Source organism: Enhydra lutris, unplaced genomic scaffold (genome assembly GCF_002288905.1).
Source record: "Enhydra lutris kenyoni isolate GAN:26980312 unplaced genomic scaffold, ASM228890v2 scaffoldscaffold1, whole genome shotgun sequence".
Taxonomy (NCBI): domain Eukaryota; kingdom Metazoa; phylum Chordata; class Mammalia; order Carnivora; family Mustelidae; genus Enhydra; species Enhydra lutris.
Window position 1 is genome coordinate 29108205 of NW_019154085.1, and position 18883 is coordinate 29127087.

Sequence of the window (18883 nt, forward strand, 5' to 3'; positions counted from 1 at the left end):
TAGTCCCATCACTTCCTGGGCCTCTCAGAATCTTAGGATCCACTCATTCTTCCATGAGAGATGATAAGGGATGAAGGGGTGGGGAAAGGAGTGAGCTGGCTGCTAGGTTTGAATCATACCTCTAGCAGCACTGTGACCCCAAGCAAGTTCTTTAACATTTTGTACCTTAGTTTTCCTCATCTACAGAGTAGGAATAATATTAGAAGCAACTACAGAGGGTCATAAGGATTAAATGAACATAAAGATATTTTTTAAAAAGATTTTTATTTATTTATTTGACAGACAGAGGTCACAACTAAGCAGAAAGGCAGGCGGGGGTGGGGAGAAGCAGGCTCCCCGCTTAGCAGAGAGCCCGATGCACTGTTCGATCCCAGGACCCTGGGATCATGACCTGAGCCAAAGGCAGAGGTTTAACCCACTGGGGTTAACCCACTGGAGTGCCGCCCAGGTACCTCAAACATAAAGATCTTTAAACAGTGCCTGTCATGTAAGTGTTCAATAAGTATTAGCCATTATTATTATTATTATTATTATTATTATTTCTATGAGGCTTCAGTGTATAAAGCTCTTTCACATCCTTAATGGTTGAGAACTCACTGCTTCTGAAATGAGACTGGGTACAGAGTCTGCTCTGCCCTTTTTCACTGTGTGACTTCAGTCTTAACCCCTCTCTGCCTCATTTTCCACATCTATGAAGTGGGGGACATCGTAATGTCTATTTCAGAGGATTGTTGTAAAGATTCAATGTGATTTGGATATCAGTTATGGTAATGTTAGTTGCTATAACAAGAAATCCTGCAAACTTCAGGGAATAGTGTAATGCATGTTGATGAGTGACTTCTTTCCATGGGGTTTTTAGGAACCAGGATCCAACCATGTGGTAGCTCTGCCTTCTCTTAGGAATGAGCTCTCCTCTGAACCCAGATGGCAGAAAGGAAATAAGACAGTATGGAAAAGGCACATCCATTTCTAAGGGCTTGGGCCTGCGAGCAACACATACTATCATTTCCATTCATATTTTATTGGCAAAAACAAGCCACATGACTCCCACCAAAATGTAAGGAGAGCAGGAAAATTCGACCCTGGCTGGGCAATCACTTCCCAGTGACAACCCTACTATGTGAAGTAAGGAGCATGCAACTTGGGGTGGGAATGGGAGGAAAGCTAGCTATTTCTGTTACACTGAGAGGAATAATATTAGGATATTATTTGGGTAGTGGTAAGTGTGAGAAGTAGGTTAGGTGCTATTGCTAATATTATTCTTTTTAAAATTTACGTATTTATTTGAGAGAGAGAGCGCAGGGGGAGGGGTACAGGGAGAGAAAGAATCTCAAGCAGACTCCACCCTGAGTGCAGAGACTGACATGGGGCTTGATCTCATGACCCTGAGATCATGACCTGAATTGAAATCAGGAGCCAGACACTTAACCAACTGAGCCATCCAGGTGTCCCATATTGCTAATATTATTCTCATTTAATCTACATGATGACAATGGGAAATAAGTATTAGTATTGCCCACATTTTATTTTATCTATTTTTTAAAGATTTTATTTATTTATTTGAGATAAAGAGAGCATGAGCGGGGGCAGCGGGAGAGGGAGAAACAGACTCCCTCCTCAGCAAGGAACCCAACATGGCACTCAATCCCACGACCCTGGGACCATGACCCGAGTCGAAGGCTTACCCAACGGAGCCACCCAGGCGCCCCCTGTCCACAGTTTCAAAGAGAAAACGAAGTCTCCAAAGAGTATAGACCAATTTCCAAAGTCACAAGGCTGATAACTAGCTGACATGCTATAATTCTAGATTCAGTATTACCGCAAGAAGAAACAGAGAATGCACTGAGTATAGGAGGCTGACCCATGCAACAGTGGTGCGGCCCCATCACCAGTCAAGAGGCTGGTTCTTGGTGAAGCTCAGCAGATGGGCCCAGGACAAGGTCTGGATTGGCCTAGAAAAGTAGCTGTGGCCACTCAAGTTCCTCCCATAACACACAGCAGCATCTGATTAGCACTAGAGGGAAAGAGGCAGGTTCTTGCCTTGTTTTGGGTAGTTTTGTTGGTTTGTCTAATAATAGAAAATACTGATATATGTAATAAGGTACTTATGTAATCATTTCATCCTTCAGCCCTATACAGTAGGTTCTGTTATTAGCAAATCCATTTTGCAGATAAGATAATTGCACAAAGTACAAAAGCAACATGCTTGAGGTCACACAGCTAGTAAGGGATGGAGCCAGCACCCAAGCCCAGAGCCGCAGAGCCCTTGTTCCTCCCCCCCATACTATGTTGCCTCTGTCTACAGAGAAAGGAAAGACAGAAATAGCAGGCAGCATCCAGTGAGAGAATCCTCAGAAATAGAAAAAGTCACAGTCAATGGGACAGTGGGTCACTCGTCTCTACAGAAGAAACCTGCCATTCTAAGACAGAGGAGAGTCAGGGAGAAATACCACTGACAAAACTGAGATAGGAAATGCCACCAAAGTCAAGGTACAGTCAGACCCCCAGCCCCACCCCAGAGTACAGTGATCTACTCCAAGCTTGTAGGAGCACAAGTAAGAAGGTGAATCCTTGCAAAAGACAAGGGGGCAACAAAACAGTCTCCGCTTTGTTCTTTACCAGATGGAGGCCCTAAATAAGGACTCATAAGACAAGCTGTCGATCTGCTCTTCATAACCATCCACCTTCTGCTACGGCAATCAGACAAGAGTACACCTGCGATGGGTAAGCAGCAGGTCCCATCCACATGGGGAAGAGGATCTCCAGGAAGGCCCAGCAGGAGGGAATCTGGTGTGATGTTGAAGACTTGAGCTCAGGAATCACGGGCTGGGCCAGCCACCTGACTTCTCCAAGCCTGAGCTCCCTCATCTGGAAGGGGAGATAACCACCCCCACCTCGCAAGGTTGTGGACCGCTCAGAGGAGATGCCACATGAAAAGCATTGGCATAGGGCATAGCCCGGCAGAGTCAGGTTCAATGAATGGTAGGACTGCTCCTTCTTATTATCAGCAAGTTTAACTGATACAGATTATAAACAGGTTGGGGAACAACCTGAAGTTCCATGCATCTTAAAGACATGTTGGAAAAAGATGAAGTCCAGAAAAGCAGAAGGGTCTGAGAAAAGGACAGCACAGAAGCCCATTTCGATGTTTATCTGTGGTCCCCTGAACTACTATGTGGCTCTGTGACCCTGCGAGTATCAGGTGGTGTAGACACAGATGTTCTCATGCCACATGCTATCCAGGCTTCTGAGTCCATCTGCAAGCAGAGCTTGGTGACATGGCACACACGCTATCCTCCACCTGTGGAGGAGACACAGGTGTGTGTAATCCTGGCTCGGGGTGGGGGAGGAGCCTGCAAAGAAGGTGATTAAGGGCCACTCAGGACAATGGAGAAACCACTCAGCCTTGGGAAAAGACTTGCGAGAGAAACCAGAAGACACAGGTCCTAGAACAAATCTGAGACTTTGGCCAAGTCTCTTAACCTCTTGTGCCTTGGTTTATTTATCCTTCTAGCAGGTAAAGCGATCCCTGCTCTGTCTTCCTCCCTGATCTTGGAGGGGACCAGTAAAACAATGGATGTGTAAGTGTTTTATAAACTCTGTAACAGAAGCAAATGGTGTGAGGGGATGGGAGTGGGGAGGTGGGGAGTGAGTCATATTTTCACCAGTGACATGAATAAGGAGATGAAGAAAAGCCTCAGGACTTCAGGGAATGCAAGAGGAACTGGACTTTGGAGTGGGAGAGGGAAGCAATGATAGGGTCAGGATCCTCGAAGGCCAAGGATCAAGGGGTTAAGGGTCCATGAGGACAGACCTGAATCATCAGGAAGATGATGTATTAAGAGTGTGGCTTCAGGGCTTCTGGGTGGCTCAGTTGGTCAAAGCATCTGCCTTGGGCTCAGGTCTTGATCCTGAGGTCCTGGGATTGGGCCCCCCAAACTCCTGCATCAGGCTCCCTGCTCAGGAAGGAGCTTGCTTCTCCCTCTCCTGCTCCCCCTGCTTATATGCTCTCTCTCTCTTTCTGTCTGTGTCAAATGGATAAATAAAATCTTAAAAAAATAAATAAAAGAGTGGGCTTCTTTGGGACTTGGGATGGAGTAGAGTCATCTCAAGATCACAGTAGCTCAGGGCTTGGAAACATCACCGAGGCAGAGCTATAGCCAGAGCTGAGATGGCCTGCAGAAGAGAACACCCATCTATGGGATTCAGGGGCTGGACACAACCTTAGAAATCACCTTGGAGAGTCATTTTCCAACTTTTTTTCTTTTTGGACAGAGAGAACCTAGGTGACCTCTGAGGTTCCACAAAGTAGAATTCTCAAATCCCTGGTTGAGCCTCATTATTTTAAGGAGACACAATGGAATCCCAGAGAAGAGATGTGATTGCCCAAAGGTGACGAAGCAAGTGAGTTGCCACACTGGGACTGGAATTCATGTTTTCTGATTCCCAATCTTGTATCTTAGCTTCCAAACTGGCCCTGAGTGTAGGAAAAAACAGAGGGGCAGGTGACTTTAAGGATGTGATTTCCTAGGGGCACCTCCCCCTCGGCTCCTCAACAGTGCCTGAAATCCCACTCTTACCAGCGTACTCCCAGGACTTGAAGAGTCTCAAGGTTGGAGACGTTATCTTGTCCCTGCCTCCCCCAACCCCCTAGGGAAGGGGCTGCTGAGTACTGACAACTGCCTTCCTTCAGGATCAAACTGGCACATCTGTCTATCCGTAGCTTCCAACCATGTGTCCCAATACTGCCTTTTGTCACATACATCCAGATCCTCTGTTACAAGCCAGCTCTTTGAGTGATTGAGGCCAACCCTCATGTCGCTTTCCCCAGTGTGATTTCCAGATTACGTCTCTCATTGCCGTTGGTTCTCCAGCTCTCTCTCTTCTCACTGCCCGAGCCCACTATGCTGTATGTTCTCCCTCTGGTGTTCTCTCGGAATTGTTCTCTAAACACTGTGTCCAGTATACCGGGGCACAATTACTAGCGCAAGTGGGTCATTTCCTTCACCTTCACTCCCATAGCTCCTTCAATCCCACCTCAGATCACAATGATTTTTCCGCACTCCACCTTCAGCCTCCCATTTAATATTATGCTAAGAAGCCACTAATTTATACACAGGCTCTCCTGAGCCACTTCTTGCCACGCCTCACACTCTGACCTTCTGTCCTTTCATTTAAAGATCTAAGAGCAGGGCCTCACCCTCCTTGCCAGAAAATTTCACCTTGTTACATTTAGCCCACGATTCTTAGCAGCCCAGATCTTTCTGGATCTCGGTTCTGTCTCTCTGGTGAATCTGTTCTCCTTCCCAGCTTCCTGCCCCCTGCAAAGAGGTCCTTTGATCCTCTCTCCAAGTCACCGGGCCCTTACAACGTGGGACTCGCCCCCTTGGAATGCGTGAGCCTCATGAGGTCTATAGGGCGTAATGAGATGGAACAAGCTCATACTAGAATATTAGGTGACTAAAGTAGGGTGCCATTTAATTCTAAAAGGCATAGTGAAAAGGAAAGGGATTATGTCAAAGAGATACGAATAGTAACCTCTGTGTAACGGGCCTGTAGGTCATTTCCCCCCCATGCTTCATTACCCCCTTCATCCAACTCATATTTAATGAAGGCCATATGTGTGTTTCTCCCAAATTTCCTATGCCTCCTCTGGGAGCCCAGGGTGTTCTCCCTTCAACCAGCAACCCGAAGGAATCTTGGGAAAGAAGTACCAAGACCATGGGGAAAGGGGTGGGGGCTTGCCTTGGTGTGCAGCCCAAGGTCTGAGCAAGCGCCTCACGCACCTGCCCAGGTGTTGTTTCATCTAACGGGACGTGTTTAAGGCAGTTTTCCCGCCAATAGTTTTTGTAAAAAGCCTCTCGAGAGAGCATAAAGGCCATGGTCCCAGTGCGTGCAGGATTCAGAAGGACCTCCAGGTGGGGAGGAGAAGGGCCCAGCCATTAAGCGTCTGCCTTCGGCTTTAAGGGGGCGTGATCCGAGGGTGCTGAGATGAAGTCCACGTCGGGCTCCCCGCTCAGCAGGGAGCCTGCTGTCCCACTTCCTCTGCCCCTCCCTCCATTCAGGTGCACTCTCTCTCTCAAATAAATAAAATCTTTTAAAAAGCGGGGCGGGCAACAGAATGACCCACTTGAGCCACTTCCAGGACTTCCTGAGGGAGGCAGGGCCGAGGTTCCCCTTTGCCCTCCTCTTTGAAGACCAAAGAAAGCCTGGAAGCGTGGGGGTCCACCTGGACGCGGGGAGATGGAACACCTGAGGCTTCACCAGGTTAAATCCGGACGTAGCAGTAAAACCCGGCCCTGGGTTACCCTCCTCCGACCAGCAGAGGGCGCGCGCCACCCAAGAGAAGGAGGGTGCCTCACCAAGCCACCGCGGGTGGCGGCGGGTGCGGAACCCGAGTCGGGGTGGGGGTGGGTAGCGGGGGAGATGTCCCGGTCTTTCTGAAAATCAGGAGGCAGATCCACAGAAGAGATAGCGTTGGCGATAGAGGGGCGGGGGGAGGGGTTGTGAAGGAGAGCGAGAGAAAGTCAAAGAGAGGGTCGGCTGGGGAGGGCAGGGCAGGTGGGGAAGGAGACGAACTGGAGACAGGAAAGGTTGAGATGGCCTGCAGATGAGACAGGCTGGGATGGAGGGTGGGATGGGGTGAGGTGAAGGGGCAGGTGGAAGGCAGGGTGAGGCAGGCTGGGGTCCACTGCCCCGCGGTCAGTCCGGTGGGGCTGCTGCATTAGGGCGGTCTCCCTCTTGGGCTGAGACCACCCACTAGAGGCTCCCCTGCCCCCTGTAGCACCCAAGTCGGCTTTGGCCTCATTCTCTCCAACTCTTCCTTGTAAAGCTTTTCTGCTCAGGCCTAAGCTGGCCATCTCCTTTCCCCCTGAAAAAAGGTTCGGGTGCATCAAAGAACACGAAGAGGAGGCAGTAGGGAGCTTGGGAACTTTAATGGGTCTGGAAGGGAATAGAAACACACCAGGCCATCCAGAGAGAGGGGGAGAGAGAGAAGGAGAGAGAGGAAGGGAGGGCGCAGAAGCTACCTAGATGAGTCCCAGGGTCAGGGAGCCTCACCAAACCGGTGAAGTCCCGGAGGTCAAGGAGCAGGTGGACTGTGTGAGGCCGCTATCACTCTAGGACGGGGCAGCTCGGTGGGAGAAAGAAAAAACGAGAAAAGACTTGGAATTCGAAAAAGAGAGGTCATAACGGAAGGGGCTTCCAGGAGCCAGGCAGACGTACAGGTGGAGGGCAGAAAAAGACACGGGAGGTCCCGCAACCCCCTTAAGGGCTCTGGGGCCATGAAGATGGAGGTTAAAGAAAGCCGGGGTGGGGGGGGGTACAACGAGGTGGCGGGAGGCGGTGGCAAATCCAAAGTTAAAAGAAGACAGAGGAGGCTTCAGGTCCCTACCCCCCCCCCTCCCCGGGGCTGGGTGCTGCGACGGAGGAAAATCTAAGATCAAAGGAACGGTCGGGGAGGCTCCCGGCCCCTTTCCCGGGTGTGGATGGGACCGAGCGAGGCTCTGGGCGCCCGGGAGAGGCCGCGAGGCACGGGGCCGCCCCGTCTAGTGGTAGTGGCCCCCCAAGTGCGAGGCGGCGGCCACCGCGCCGAAGGGCCCGGGCGGGGGCTGCAAGCCGGGGCTGGGGTAGAGGGCTGCGGTGGCGGCGGCGGCGGTGGCGGCGGGGCCCGGGCCCGGCCAGTAGGAGAAGCCCGCGGGCGCGACACCGGCCGAGGCGGCCATAAGGTTGAGTTTGGAGAGGCCCGGGAAGGGCAGCGGGGCGAGGCCCGCAGGCAGCTTGTAGAGCGCGCCGTCCTGGGCGGCGGCGGCGGCGGCGGCGGCTGCGGCGGCGGCGTGGGCGTGCGCGGGAGGCGGCTGGCAGGCCTGGGCCAGACCCTGGAAGTCGAAGCGGTAGGCGTAGCGCTTGCCGTGCACCTTGCTCATGATGTTCTTGTCGTAGTAGTAGCGCAGCGCGCGGCTCAGCTTGTCATAGTTCATGTTGGGCTTGCTCTTGCGCTCGCCCCAGCGCCGCGCCACCTCGTCTGGGTCCGTGAGCTTGAACTCGCCGTGGCCGCCCTCCCACGCGATGCAGCCGGCGTTGGCGCGGTCCGCCAGGAGCTCCAGCAGAAACTGCCACAGCTGGATCTGCCCGCTGCCTGTGGGGAGGGGGCGGTCAGCCAGGGACGGGACGGGGGAGGCAGGAGGGAGGGCAAGAGGTGAGGCGGCAGACAGCGCGGGCCGGTGGGAACCCGCGTCGGGGAGGGGAAAAGGGCGCGTTGGGCAGGGACAGGGTAGCTGGGCGCCGCTGCAGCCCCTGACCGGGGAGGAGCTGATGGGCCCAGCGGTCCTGAGCCTTTCCTGTGCTTCTGCACAATGGAAACATTGTGCTCCCTCTTAGAAGGACGAAGCACCGCGGGCTCCTGGCTTTGTGAGAATGGGGGAGGGGGACGAAGCGCAGCCTCCTCGGCGTGGAGGCAGCAGCGCACCGGGGCCCGCGACTCTGGGAAGCCAGCAAGGGCCGAACACCGGCCTCTATTGCCACCGTGGGCCTGCGCCCTTATTCGGAGCAGAGAGGAGCCTACGGGACCGCACAGGGTAGACTGCGCAGGTGCTTGGACGGCCACATGTCCAGCTGGACCATGTCCGCAAGTCCAGGGGAAAGAGACCCCGGTGCCGCGGGACCACCCGGCCACTAGACGAGGCCTAGGCCAAAGGCTACAGTTGGATCGGCCCCGCCTGAGGTTAGGGTTAGGAAGGTCAGACTCTGAAGGCTCCCCACTCTCTTCAGGATCGGGGTGCGGAGCGCCGCGCTGGCGCTACTTGGGTTCCGCCCTGGTTTTCGGAACAGCCGGGATTCCCAGCATGGGAAGGTGTCCTACTTTGGGGCGCGATGCACAGCTCTGAAGAGAGGAGATAAGACCGGAAAGCCGCTGGGCTTGACTCCCTGCCTCCTCTCATCTTTGGCCATCTCTGGGCTCATGGGGCCTAGTGGTCCGATTTGGGGATTGCTGGAAGCGCCAAGCAGGATTTTCCTGGATGGTGATGAGAGAGAGGACTGCCCGAGAATTCCCACTCCCCTGTTTTGGAGCCTCAGTCAGACAAGTGGAGAAAAATTTTGATACACTGACTTCTTCTCACTCTCTTTTAGGAGAGAGCGGGGAAAAGGATTTTGCTCAAAGTCGTCTGATTATTGATTCGAACCAAGCCTGGTGGACCTCTCTTCCTCTCTCAACCACTCACTCTGAACCCAGACGCTGGCCCTCACCATCATTTCAACCCCAGTCTCTCCACACCAGCTGAGCGAGTAGCTGCCTGACTCCAGGTCGGGAGCTCTAAGGTCAGGATCAAGGGACAGTTAAGGGAAGGTTTAGGTTAAAATGCACAGCTGGCTCCCACACAGACCGACATCAGAGGCTTGGAAACCCATTCTCCTTGGGAGTCATGTGCCCTTTTGGAAAAAGCAGTTGCTAACGTTGTCATTATGGTTACTGTAACTTGGTGAGCTCTAGAGTACTGGGGTGCGGGGAGGCTGTGGAGAGGCTTTGCCTGGAGGGCCAGCCAGGCTCTGAAACCAACAAGGCAAAGCCAAGAGTAATTCAGCGAACCTGAGAATCAACATCAGTGGCCCCGCCGACTTGGCCCCTAGAGCCTGGCGGGCCTGGGCCAGTGAGGCAGGTAGGTGCTGGCCCAGTGCTAGTGGGGAGAAGGGGTGGAGTGGCCAGGGAGTAATTACGCTTTGCTGGGATGTGGCCCCCGCCTTGTGTTCCTGCTGCCAAGAGGGGAAGGACACCAAGCACCTGGGTCCTGGCCCCTCAGTGTAAAAAGGCCAAGGGTCAGGATCCTCTCCCTCTGCCCTGGTGTGCAGGTCCAGCTCTGGGACTCAGAATATACTGGAGTGGAACCAAAGGCCAAATGAATACCCCCTCCCCTCAGCCTCTCCACAGTCATGCCACATTGCACATCCCTTCCACTCTCGGATCTCCTAGCGGTGGCACCTGTCATTCTGGGGTAGGTGTCCCGGCCTCCATCCACTGTCCTCACCCCTCCTCCCCTGCTCTCGGGCCAGCTCACCTTTCTGTACAGCCGGGCTCAGCGGCCCCCAACCGGGGCTCTTTCCTTCCTTGAAGAGACCGTCTCCGACGGGATCTGTAGCAGCAGGAAAAAAACAGTCAGGAGGACCCGGGCGGAGGTTGTGGGCTTGACCGAGAGGGCTCCCGGCCAAGGCTCGGAGGGTGGGGGGTTGAGGGTTGGTTCCTGGGTGTGAGGCTAGGGGCTCGAGCTGCCAGCTCCTCCTCCCCGATCTTGGCCCGGGCGCGCGCCGCGCGGAGCCCCTCCATAACGCCCAAGTCAGGAAACGCGTCCAGGAAAAAGGAAATCCGCTTTCCGAACGGGCCGGCGGGAGCCTTATAAAGCCGAGCAGGGAGTGCGCCAGCGGAGCGGAAGCGCCCAGAGCCCATCCGAGAAGAGAGGAGGGCGCCTGGAAGGCTGGGCTGGTGGGAACGCTCGGAGCACGGAGGTGTGGAGCCAAGAGGGCGCTGGGGCGACGCTCAGCTGACCGCAGCTTCCCAACGCTGAACGCGCACTGAGTCAGTCCCCTGCCACACCGAAGACTCCTGCTCCGCCTACCAGGCTCCCTCAGCCGCTGAGCTCGCGCCCTCGGCCTCCCAGGTTCCCAGTCTCCTCACTTTGAGTCCTTAGATCTCACACTAAAACCCCAAAGCTCTCCATCTGCCTTTAAGGTCCCCCAGTGCCCTACATTGCTCAGTCCTCCCAGCAATCCTAGTCTCTGGACCGCGTTCCGTTCCCTTGGACCCCAGCAACCCCTTCCCATGCCCGAACCCAAACTTCCGGCCCCAGGTCCTGGTGCCTCCAGCCCCTGGCTGGTCCCTGGTACCTGGCAGGTACATGTTGATCAGCAGGGGCTGGGAGGCGCCGCTCTGTCTCATCGCCGCCAGGGACTGGGTGGTGGGAGGTGGGGGTGGGGATGAGAAAGGGGGACGCGTCAGGCTTTGCGCTCGGGGCACGGATCCCCGCCCGAGGCAACCGCGGGTGACAAGAAGACGGCGCGGGTCCGGCAGGGCCTGGCGGGAGGGAGCTGCCCGGGTGTGGCGGGGGATGGAGAGGGTCCTGGAGCGATGCTCCCAGCTACCAGGCTGCCTGGAACCCTCCGGCCCCCCGCGCGGGCAGGGGCCGCAATTTCCGTTTTAATTAAAGCGAAGCTGCCTCGGCCCCCCGGACCCCGCCCCCGCCCCTCTTATCGCCGGATCGCAATAAAGTCTCCGACGTGCAGCGCCGCAGCGAAGCGCACCCAGCAGCCCCCAGCGCCCCGCAACCCGGGAGACGCGCGGGGGATGGGCTTGGGCCTCCCACTCTGATAGGGGTCGGGAGCGCATTTCTTTTGCGCCTCCTTGACTCTCAGCAAACAGCGATGGGGCAGGGTACCCGGCCCCACCTCGGACCCCAGGGGCCACAGCCCCTCCTTCCGCCCATTGCGGCCCCCATCACCGCTCCACTCTCCTCCCCCTTCCTCCCCCCCCCCCCACCCGGGTTCCCGTCTCCAGGCTGCGTTATCTGCATCTTCACTTTTAAATTTCCGCTTCCCTCCCTCTCGCCTGTCGCTCCGCTCCCGGCCCGGGCAGCGGCTGCTCCCGTTATCTCCGCTCCCTCCTCCTCCCTGAGCCTCCTCCCTCCTCCTCCTCTCTCACTCTCTGCTCTTCCCTAGAGACCGGATCTCTTTCCCCGTCTCCCTCTTGCTTTGGCCTGTTTCTTGCCTTTCCAGGCCTCTGGGCCAGCGCCGGGTCTTCCCCCGCCCCCACAACTTCTAGCGGTTTGTCCTTCCTCCCCCTTTCTAGGTCTCTCCTTCTCCCTCATCTAGCCTCTTCAGTGCCATCCCGCTTCCTGTCTCTACTCTCTCTCAGTCCTATGTCTCTCCTTCCCCTCCTTTTTTCATTCATTTGGTCCTGATAATTTGTGTCAGGCAGGAGGCTCATGAGCCCTCTTCCATTTCCCCCAGAAGAATTGCTCTTCCATCCTTCCCCATCCCCTGTCCTCCCAGCCTACCATCCACCATCTCAACTACTGGCCTCCTGGTTGTCCCTGAACCAGGCTGCAGCTGGCGCCTTGCTCTAGGAGTGGAATGACTGAAAAGCTGATGTGGTTCCCAGGTGGCCCGAAGTCTCTGAGTACCGGTGGGGCTTCCTGGCTCAAGAGAGGCTAGCTAAGGAGGGATGCCAGCTGCAGATGAGGCTCTGGGCTTAGGAACCCACCTGCCACCAGGCAGCACCTGGCGGCTACTGTCAGTATTGGTAATCTGAAGTCCTTTCTCTCTTGCTGCTTAAGCCCAGGAGGTGAGGAGGCCTGGGACTCCAGAGCACATTGATCGGAGTGGGCAAGTTTCCTGCAGGATCCGTGATTCTGGGATGCCTGACTGATGACGGCTAGAGAGTCCAACATGAGGAGTTCTGCAGGGCCCAGGTTCATTCCTCACTTGCTGTAACTGCTGGGGTGTTCGCCTTTGTTGAAGGGGGAGTGAGGGAGGCAGAGTCCAGGACCCTAAAGGAAGATGTAGATGAGAAATTGCGGGCAGGGGGTGGGTGGGGGGACAAAGATAAGAGATTAGGATGTTTGCCGAGACCAAACCCAGGGCTTCACAGGAGGGGAGGGCCTTGGAGATGGAGATGAGGTTCCAGTCCCTTTCCTTCATGCCTTCTTATTTCTTTCCCAGATAGAAAATGATGAGCAGGAGGCCAGAGCTGAGAGAGTGGGGAGGCAGTGGGGTTCACTCAATGCTCTCAGCAGAAGGCCGAGACAGACAGAAGGGATAGGTGCTCAGAGCTGGAGGTCTATCCAGATATCCCAGCTCCGGACTGCTGAGGGATCAACAGCTCAGGCTCTGTGTCTCCGCCTCATTGAGGACTCAGGTGCTGAAGGGGTAGGTGAGCTCTGGAAAGAGGTTGAGAGGTGCTCCCCCTCCATCCCACTGTCCCTGGGTCTTGGCTGCACCAGAAAGGAGACGACCTCTTTCATCCCCTTTGGCCTTGGCTGGGTGCAGCCAATGGATGAGTCCCAGGCAGCTTCTTCTCCATCCCCCTCCCACCTGGCTGGGCCCCAGACCCAGAGGGTTCTGCTGACCATCAACCTGCCTGGAATAGGAGGAGGTTGGAAAAGTGAGAACACTCTCAGCCGGGCCTCTAAGCCCCTACTCCTTAGGCTCCAGTGTGGGAAGCAGAGTTGGACCCCTAGGTCCAGGAAACCCTAGAAGGTTTGTGTTGACAAAGCCTGCAGCAAATATTAGCTCTCTTAACTCACTAGTTGTGCAGATGAGGACACTCAGCCCTAGAGACAGGGAGTGTCCTATTCAAGCTCCCACTGCCATTCTTGAAGCCATCTTGCTGACTCTTCCCAGCAGCCACAGACCTTCCTAGAGGGATGGGGAATACTAGATCTCCTTTTGCCCATGCTTACCCCTGCAAAACAGGAAGAGGGAAGAAGGGCTGCTGGGCTCTGAGGCTCGTTTGTCTGGGTTCTAGGTTCAACTCTGGTTCCCCCATTTCTTAGTTGTATGACTTTGGGGGAAGTTAGTCTCTACATCTATAAAATGGGGATTACAGTATCTACCATACAGAATTATGAGGCTTATATAGCCTGTGCTGACCACTCAGACAGGTTCTATACATTAAGTATTGTTACTATTACCATTCTCCAAGGGGACAGTTAGGAGCCTGTGACCAGGCAGGAACTCCAGACTCTTTTGGGGCCCACAGAAGTGTGGGGTTCTGCTGAGGCCTGAGGCTTTTAAATCCAGCTCTGGTCAGCCTTCCCTTAACAGTCTGAATTTAGGATCAAGAGCCCAGGGTTCAAGTCCTGGTTTTGTCACTGGTCATTTGGATGATCTCATCAAGGCTTCTCCCTCGCAGACAGCCCAGCTTCCTTCCTGATTGGTGAAATGGATTAAGTATGGAAGGTTTTAGAAGAACCAAATGCAACAGGGGCATGGGCTCTAGAATCCATCCATTTAGAAAGCAGAACTCATACCCTATCTAGAATTCTGTCCCTTGATCCCTCGACCCTACCCTGGAATCCATGGTGGCGGGGGACCAGTGCAGGAGAATGAAGGCCCTACTTGGACGGCCCCAGTGCTTTTTCATAACACCACAAGCATTTTTAGTGGTTTCTCCTTGAATTCTCACAACTCCATGAGACCGACAAGGTGGAGATCAATAGCCCCACTTTACAAGTGAGGGAATGGAGGTTCAAGGATGCTATATGATTAGATCCCAGATGTTCTGACTTGTAGTCCAGGGCTCTTCCCACAGGAGCAGATGCCTGACTTTGCACAGGTGGACCCTTGGGAATGGCTCAAGTCCAAGTCTAACTGTTCTCTGATATTGGTTACCTCCTCTGGGTTTGGGCGATGACCTGGGCCACTCCTCCTCATTGATAGGTCCCCTAGGGGCTTGAAATCACAAGCATCCCTGAATGACAGAATGAGGGGAGTCCCAAGGGCTTTGAGGGCCCTGCCTATGTGGGATCATGAGTGTCATTAACTGGGCCAAATGGGGAACTGGGTAGAACCTGCACTGGTGCCAGGGGCTCTGGTGGCTGCTACCACTCAGCCCCAGCATGCCTGAGGGCTTCTGCCACCTGCTCCAGAATCCAAGCTCACTATGGTCTGTGGGTGAGGAGTGGCCTCTCCAAATCACCAATCCTCCGAAGAGAGGGGAGGGAGAGGAAGAATGAGTAGAGGGTTCTTTGGAACAGCTGAGAGGAAGGGTATGAAAATGCTTTGTCAATGCTGGAGCTCAATATCATGATGGGATTGTTATGATTCAGACAAAGGATCTGGGGGCTCCACTCAGAGAAAGTCTCCCCTTTAGAAGGCCCTGGGAGGCAGTGGGACCTCTCGCCCATCTCTCCTCTTACAGCTTTGCTTCTTTGTAAAGCAGAAATTCTATAAAGCTGGGAAAAGGGTGCAGGGTTTGCTCAGTTGGATAGGGAGCCAGGGCAAAGAGAAAGGCTGGAAATGTGCTGGGGAGCTCTGCATAGCGTTAAAGAGGTCCTGCTGTGCAGGCATGCAGGTGCCTGGCCCAGGTGGTTGAAATTCAGCTATGAGCCCTGCTGTAGGACTGTGTGCACCCAAACCAGAGGATGGCAAAGGCACCATGTGTGCTATGGTACACATGGCCCAAGCTCATCGGCCTTTACCAAGGAGAGGTGTGGGACTGGTTGTATTTAACAGGACCCCCAGGATTCTTACCAGTAGTTTTCTCAGCCCTATCAGGGTCTAGCCACATATATCCTCAGCCCATTTATGCTCCGTAGTCAAGAATCCTAAAACCTGAGAGGAGGGTCAGGTTGGCAGGCAAGGACCTTAAGAAGAATTAGGATGAAGATTACAAAGCAAGACATCAAGAAAGAGGCAAGAGGGGCAGGCAGGTTCAGGAGCCTTTATTGAGGGTCCTCAGGGGAGATGTCAAGGCTGCGAAGCTTAATGCTGGACTCTTCGAATGGACTGCAGCAGCCCGGTGTGGGCCTGCGTGCCAAATTCACTGTAGTTACGGAACTCCCCACTGTGCCGGTCCCGCTCCAGTACATACTGGTAGCCCCGGTAGCCTGGGTACTGGTAGGCCACCCACCTAGGCCAGTGAGAGCACAAGGGTGGTAAGCAGCCTCTGCCCCCACCCCCACCAAAGTCCCCCATTAGTAGCCCTCCTTTCTCAGCCCCTGCTCCAAAACCATTGCTTCAACTTTTCCTACATGGATCTCTTCCTGCCCTGCCCACTGCTCCAGGTCTTCTTATCATGGTCTTCCCCTTGTCCCCTATTCCCACCCTCCATTGCCTCTTCATCCATCTTTTAAAAAATCCTTTCCTCTATCCCCACATTGGCTCCCTGACTCCTATCTCCTACTGCCTGGCCCCACAGTCTGTCTCCATCATCTCACTTCCCCCATCTCTCAGCTCCCAGCATCTCTTTACCATGTCTCTTAGCACATCATCACCTTTCCCAACCTCGCTCCCTGAAGACAATTGCCTCCCTTCTCTTCTCATCTCCTTTGTTCCAGTCCCAGGACTCACGCTCCAGAGCTGACTTTGAGGGAACCCACATCCTTGCTGGCCCAGCCCATGGAGGGCAGGGATGGGTAGTCATCGCTGAGTTCAAACTTGCTGCCCTGGAAGTTCTCCCCCTCGAACAGTGTCACACGGCTGTCACTGTGATTCTGAAAGGTGGGAGTGGACAGGTCAGGCCCTCCAAAGAAGTGTTAATGGGTACATTCTCAGTCCCATTTTCCCCATCTTCCCTCCCAACACAGCTGTGCAGACACTTTGGCTCCACAGACATTCCCAGAGATCAGTCCATCATGTCCATAACACTCTGGGAAGCTGGGATGTTCAGAAGTCCCCAGCCTAGTCCCTTCTATGGCTTTGATTGGAGGTGGGGAGACTGAGGGTTTCCCCAGAGACCCTTCCAGGCCAGGGCTAGAGGGCATCTTGTAATATGGACCTATTTGCTGAAGGCAAATCAGAGATCCCGAGAGAAATTTGGCCCATTAACCAAGATAGTTTTCCTAAAGACCTAATTGACTACTCAATCCCCTGGCCAGGACCTTGGGTACAGTCTTGCAAAGGACTGGATCCAGCTAAGGGATGACAGAGTCAGAACAGACAGGGCAGGGATCAGTGTTGGTTGGGTCTTGCCTTCCATAGCACTAGAGTCTTCCTCTCCTGGAATGGAGAAACTAGGCTAAGTCAACATTTGCTCTTTGGCCTCTACCTCTCAGCCGCAGGCCTCAACAGAGGGAACCTAAGTCAGCACAAGTGAGAAGTGAGATCCCGCCCTCCAGTGACTTATTTGATTCATTGCCAACCCTTACTCCACATACATACACACAGAGACTGACCCCTTTTCTCCAATGATCCCTAAATCGAGTTCTAGTCTTGTCTTCATGTTAACACTTGTGTCTGAAGGCTCCTTCTGAGCCCCATTTCCACACCTGTGTATGAGGCTAACAGCAGCCACCCCAGCCTTACAGGACTGTGTGATGACAGAGGCACTCTCTCATAGGTGTGGAGGACACGAAGTGAGGAACCATAGGTGCTCAAGACCGGCCCAGTCTCAGTGCTGTCCGTGGTGCTGATTTTGGGTACCTGACTTGGGCCCACTTTTTGAACTTGTAGAAACACTTCTGGTTCTGGGAAGTAATGCCGCTACCACCCATCTAGGAATTGTATTTGTATGTCCCCATACAGTGACTGGACAGCCTTTCTGAGGTGCCATGGTGGGGTCAGGGTCTGAAGCTAGGAGCTAGGTGGTAGGGGCCGGTGGCGGGGTGGGAGGCTGCTGTGCTTACTGCGCAGAGCACTGGGCGGAAGGAGAGCAGCTGGTCACTGTGATGGCCGCCACTGCCACTCCAGGCACTCCAGCGAGGATAGTCACCCTTCTCCAGAATGAACTGCTGTCCCTGGAAGTCGGGGTACTCAAAGGCCACCCAACTGGGGAAAGATAAAGGAAACTGGGAGGCATCTGCCCCAGCCTCACACCTTCTTCCCCCACTCTTAACCCCACTGTGTTCGAGAAGACTGAAACCAGTCTTTTTCTCCAACCCTAGGCCCTTACCCTGACATACACAGCTCATGGCAATCTGGCCCCCTCTAGAAGCTGAAGACCCTAAATCTTACTATCCAGGATTTGAGGGACCCAGACTTCCAGCTTAGGCTCCGCAGGTTGGAAGGAATTTTCCAGCTTCTGAAGATCACCCGACCAAGAGTTCCTACCTCAAGCATTTAGGTGCTTGCAAAGGTAGGTGTAGGACGCCCCACCTCCCCAACCTGCAGTAGAGATCCGTGATAGCAACAACCTGCAGTAGTCGGGGGCCCCAGGCTCTCAGAGACCAGGGTGGAGCGAGAGGAAGGGATTTGGCTTCTTCTATTATACCAAGCGCAGAGCCATCTAACTGCACAGAGAAAAACTCTGGATAGGAAATAACTACACTAGGAACCGCTTCAGGGTTCAGGCTGGTTCCACCCGGCACCCGCAAAGTGCTGTCCGTCGCCTTTATCTCTTCGGTTCACACGTTTTGTCTTATGGCGCATGGCGAGTTCTGGGGAGGCCAAGGGGTTCCCTATGTGGGTCGGTCTCTCCCAGGCAGGGCTAACAGTCTAGGGAAAGGAGGACCGAGAGCTGAGGTCCCAGGCTTGGAGCTTAGGCCAGGGGATCCCGGCGCCCCCCAACGCAGCCTGGCGGTTCCTGGACCGACACTCACGCGCCATTTTCCACCTTGACAGAGCGCACCCTGCGCAGGCCTCCGCGCTCCGCGATGTTCGCGCAGTCGCTCAGCAGCCGGCAGCGGCGGCCCTGGAAGTCCTCCTCGTCCCAGAGCGTGAGGCTGGCGGGCGCCGGGCCCGGAGCAGGGGCGCTGCTCATGCCGCTGCGGGTGAGAAGGGCAGGACCAAAGGTTCAGCGTCCGACGGGCGCCCTCCCGGGCCCAGACCCGCTCAACCCGGGCTGGGGCAGGGTGAAGAACGCCCGGCTGGACCCGGGCTGCTAGCGGCTCTCCGTCACCTCGCCCTCCCCCGCCCCGGAGACACCCTGTCCGAGCCCGAGTATTCACCGGGTGGGGTGAGGGCTGTACTGACGGAAATCAAAGAGGCTGCGCGTGGGCCGGGCGTGAGGGTCTTTATAATGGGCCTCGCCCCCCTCCCGCATTCTCTTCCGCTGGGGTGGGGTTGCTGAGTCAGCGGGCAGGCTGCGGTCAGTTCTGGTGTCCTCTGGGGGAGCCCAGGCCTTTCCCGAAGCCGCCAATCTGGCCCCATCCCTCGGGGATCACAATAGAAAGTGCTGAGGCACACGTCCCGCGCCCGCCGCAGCTGAGGCTGACTCCGCTTTTTCTTTTTGGGTGGCCTG

The 18883-nt window shown here is 54.9% G+C and overlaps 2 protein-coding genes across 2 annotated transcripts; both read right to left on the reverse strand.

The window, feature by feature from the left end:
* Positions 1 to 7547: 7547 nt before the first annotated feature.
* Positions 7548 to 14065, reverse strand: LOC111139048 (FEV, ETS transcription factor). The gene is given in 7 exon segments (XM_022491206.1): positions 7548 to 8137; positions 10053 to 10127; positions 10876 to 10987; positions 10989 to 11041; positions 11044 to 11095; positions 11097 to 11108; positions 14054 to 14065. Coding segments are annotated over 7 exon segments (906 nt in total).
* Positions 14066 to 15413: 1348 nt separating this feature from the next.
* LOC111152039 (crystallin beta A2) lies at positions 15414 to 18614 on the reverse strand. The gene is made up of 5 exons (XM_022510359.1): positions 18591 to 18614; positions 18243 to 18407; positions 17331 to 17472; positions 16057 to 16199; positions 15414 to 15616 (listed from the first exon to the last, which is right to left on the reverse strand). Exons 2-5 carry the CDS (start codon positions 18401 to 18403, stop codon positions 15469 to 15471), a joined length of 594 nt encoding a protein of 197 aa, XP_022366067.1. The 5' UTR covers positions 18404 to 18407; positions 18591 to 18614; the 3' UTR covers positions 15414 to 15468.
* Between the last annotated feature and the right edge of the window lie 269 nt (positions 18615 to 18883).

Bases quoted from the DNA above. Each gene is read 5' to 3' on its own strand.
- LOC111152039 (XM_022510359.1), bottom strand. From the start codon at position 18,403: ATGAGCAGCGCCCCTGCTCCGGGCCCGGCGCCCGCCAGCCTCACGCTC. The intron at 16,200-17,330 runs GTAAGCACAGCA...CCCACCTTTCAG, and splicing joins TCCGCCCAGTGCTCTGCGCA to AATCACAGTGACAGCCGTGT. The intron at 15,617-16,056 runs GTGAGTCCTGGG...TCACTGGCCTAG, and splicing joins CTCAAAGTCAGCTCTGGAGC to GTGGGTGGCCTACCAGTACC.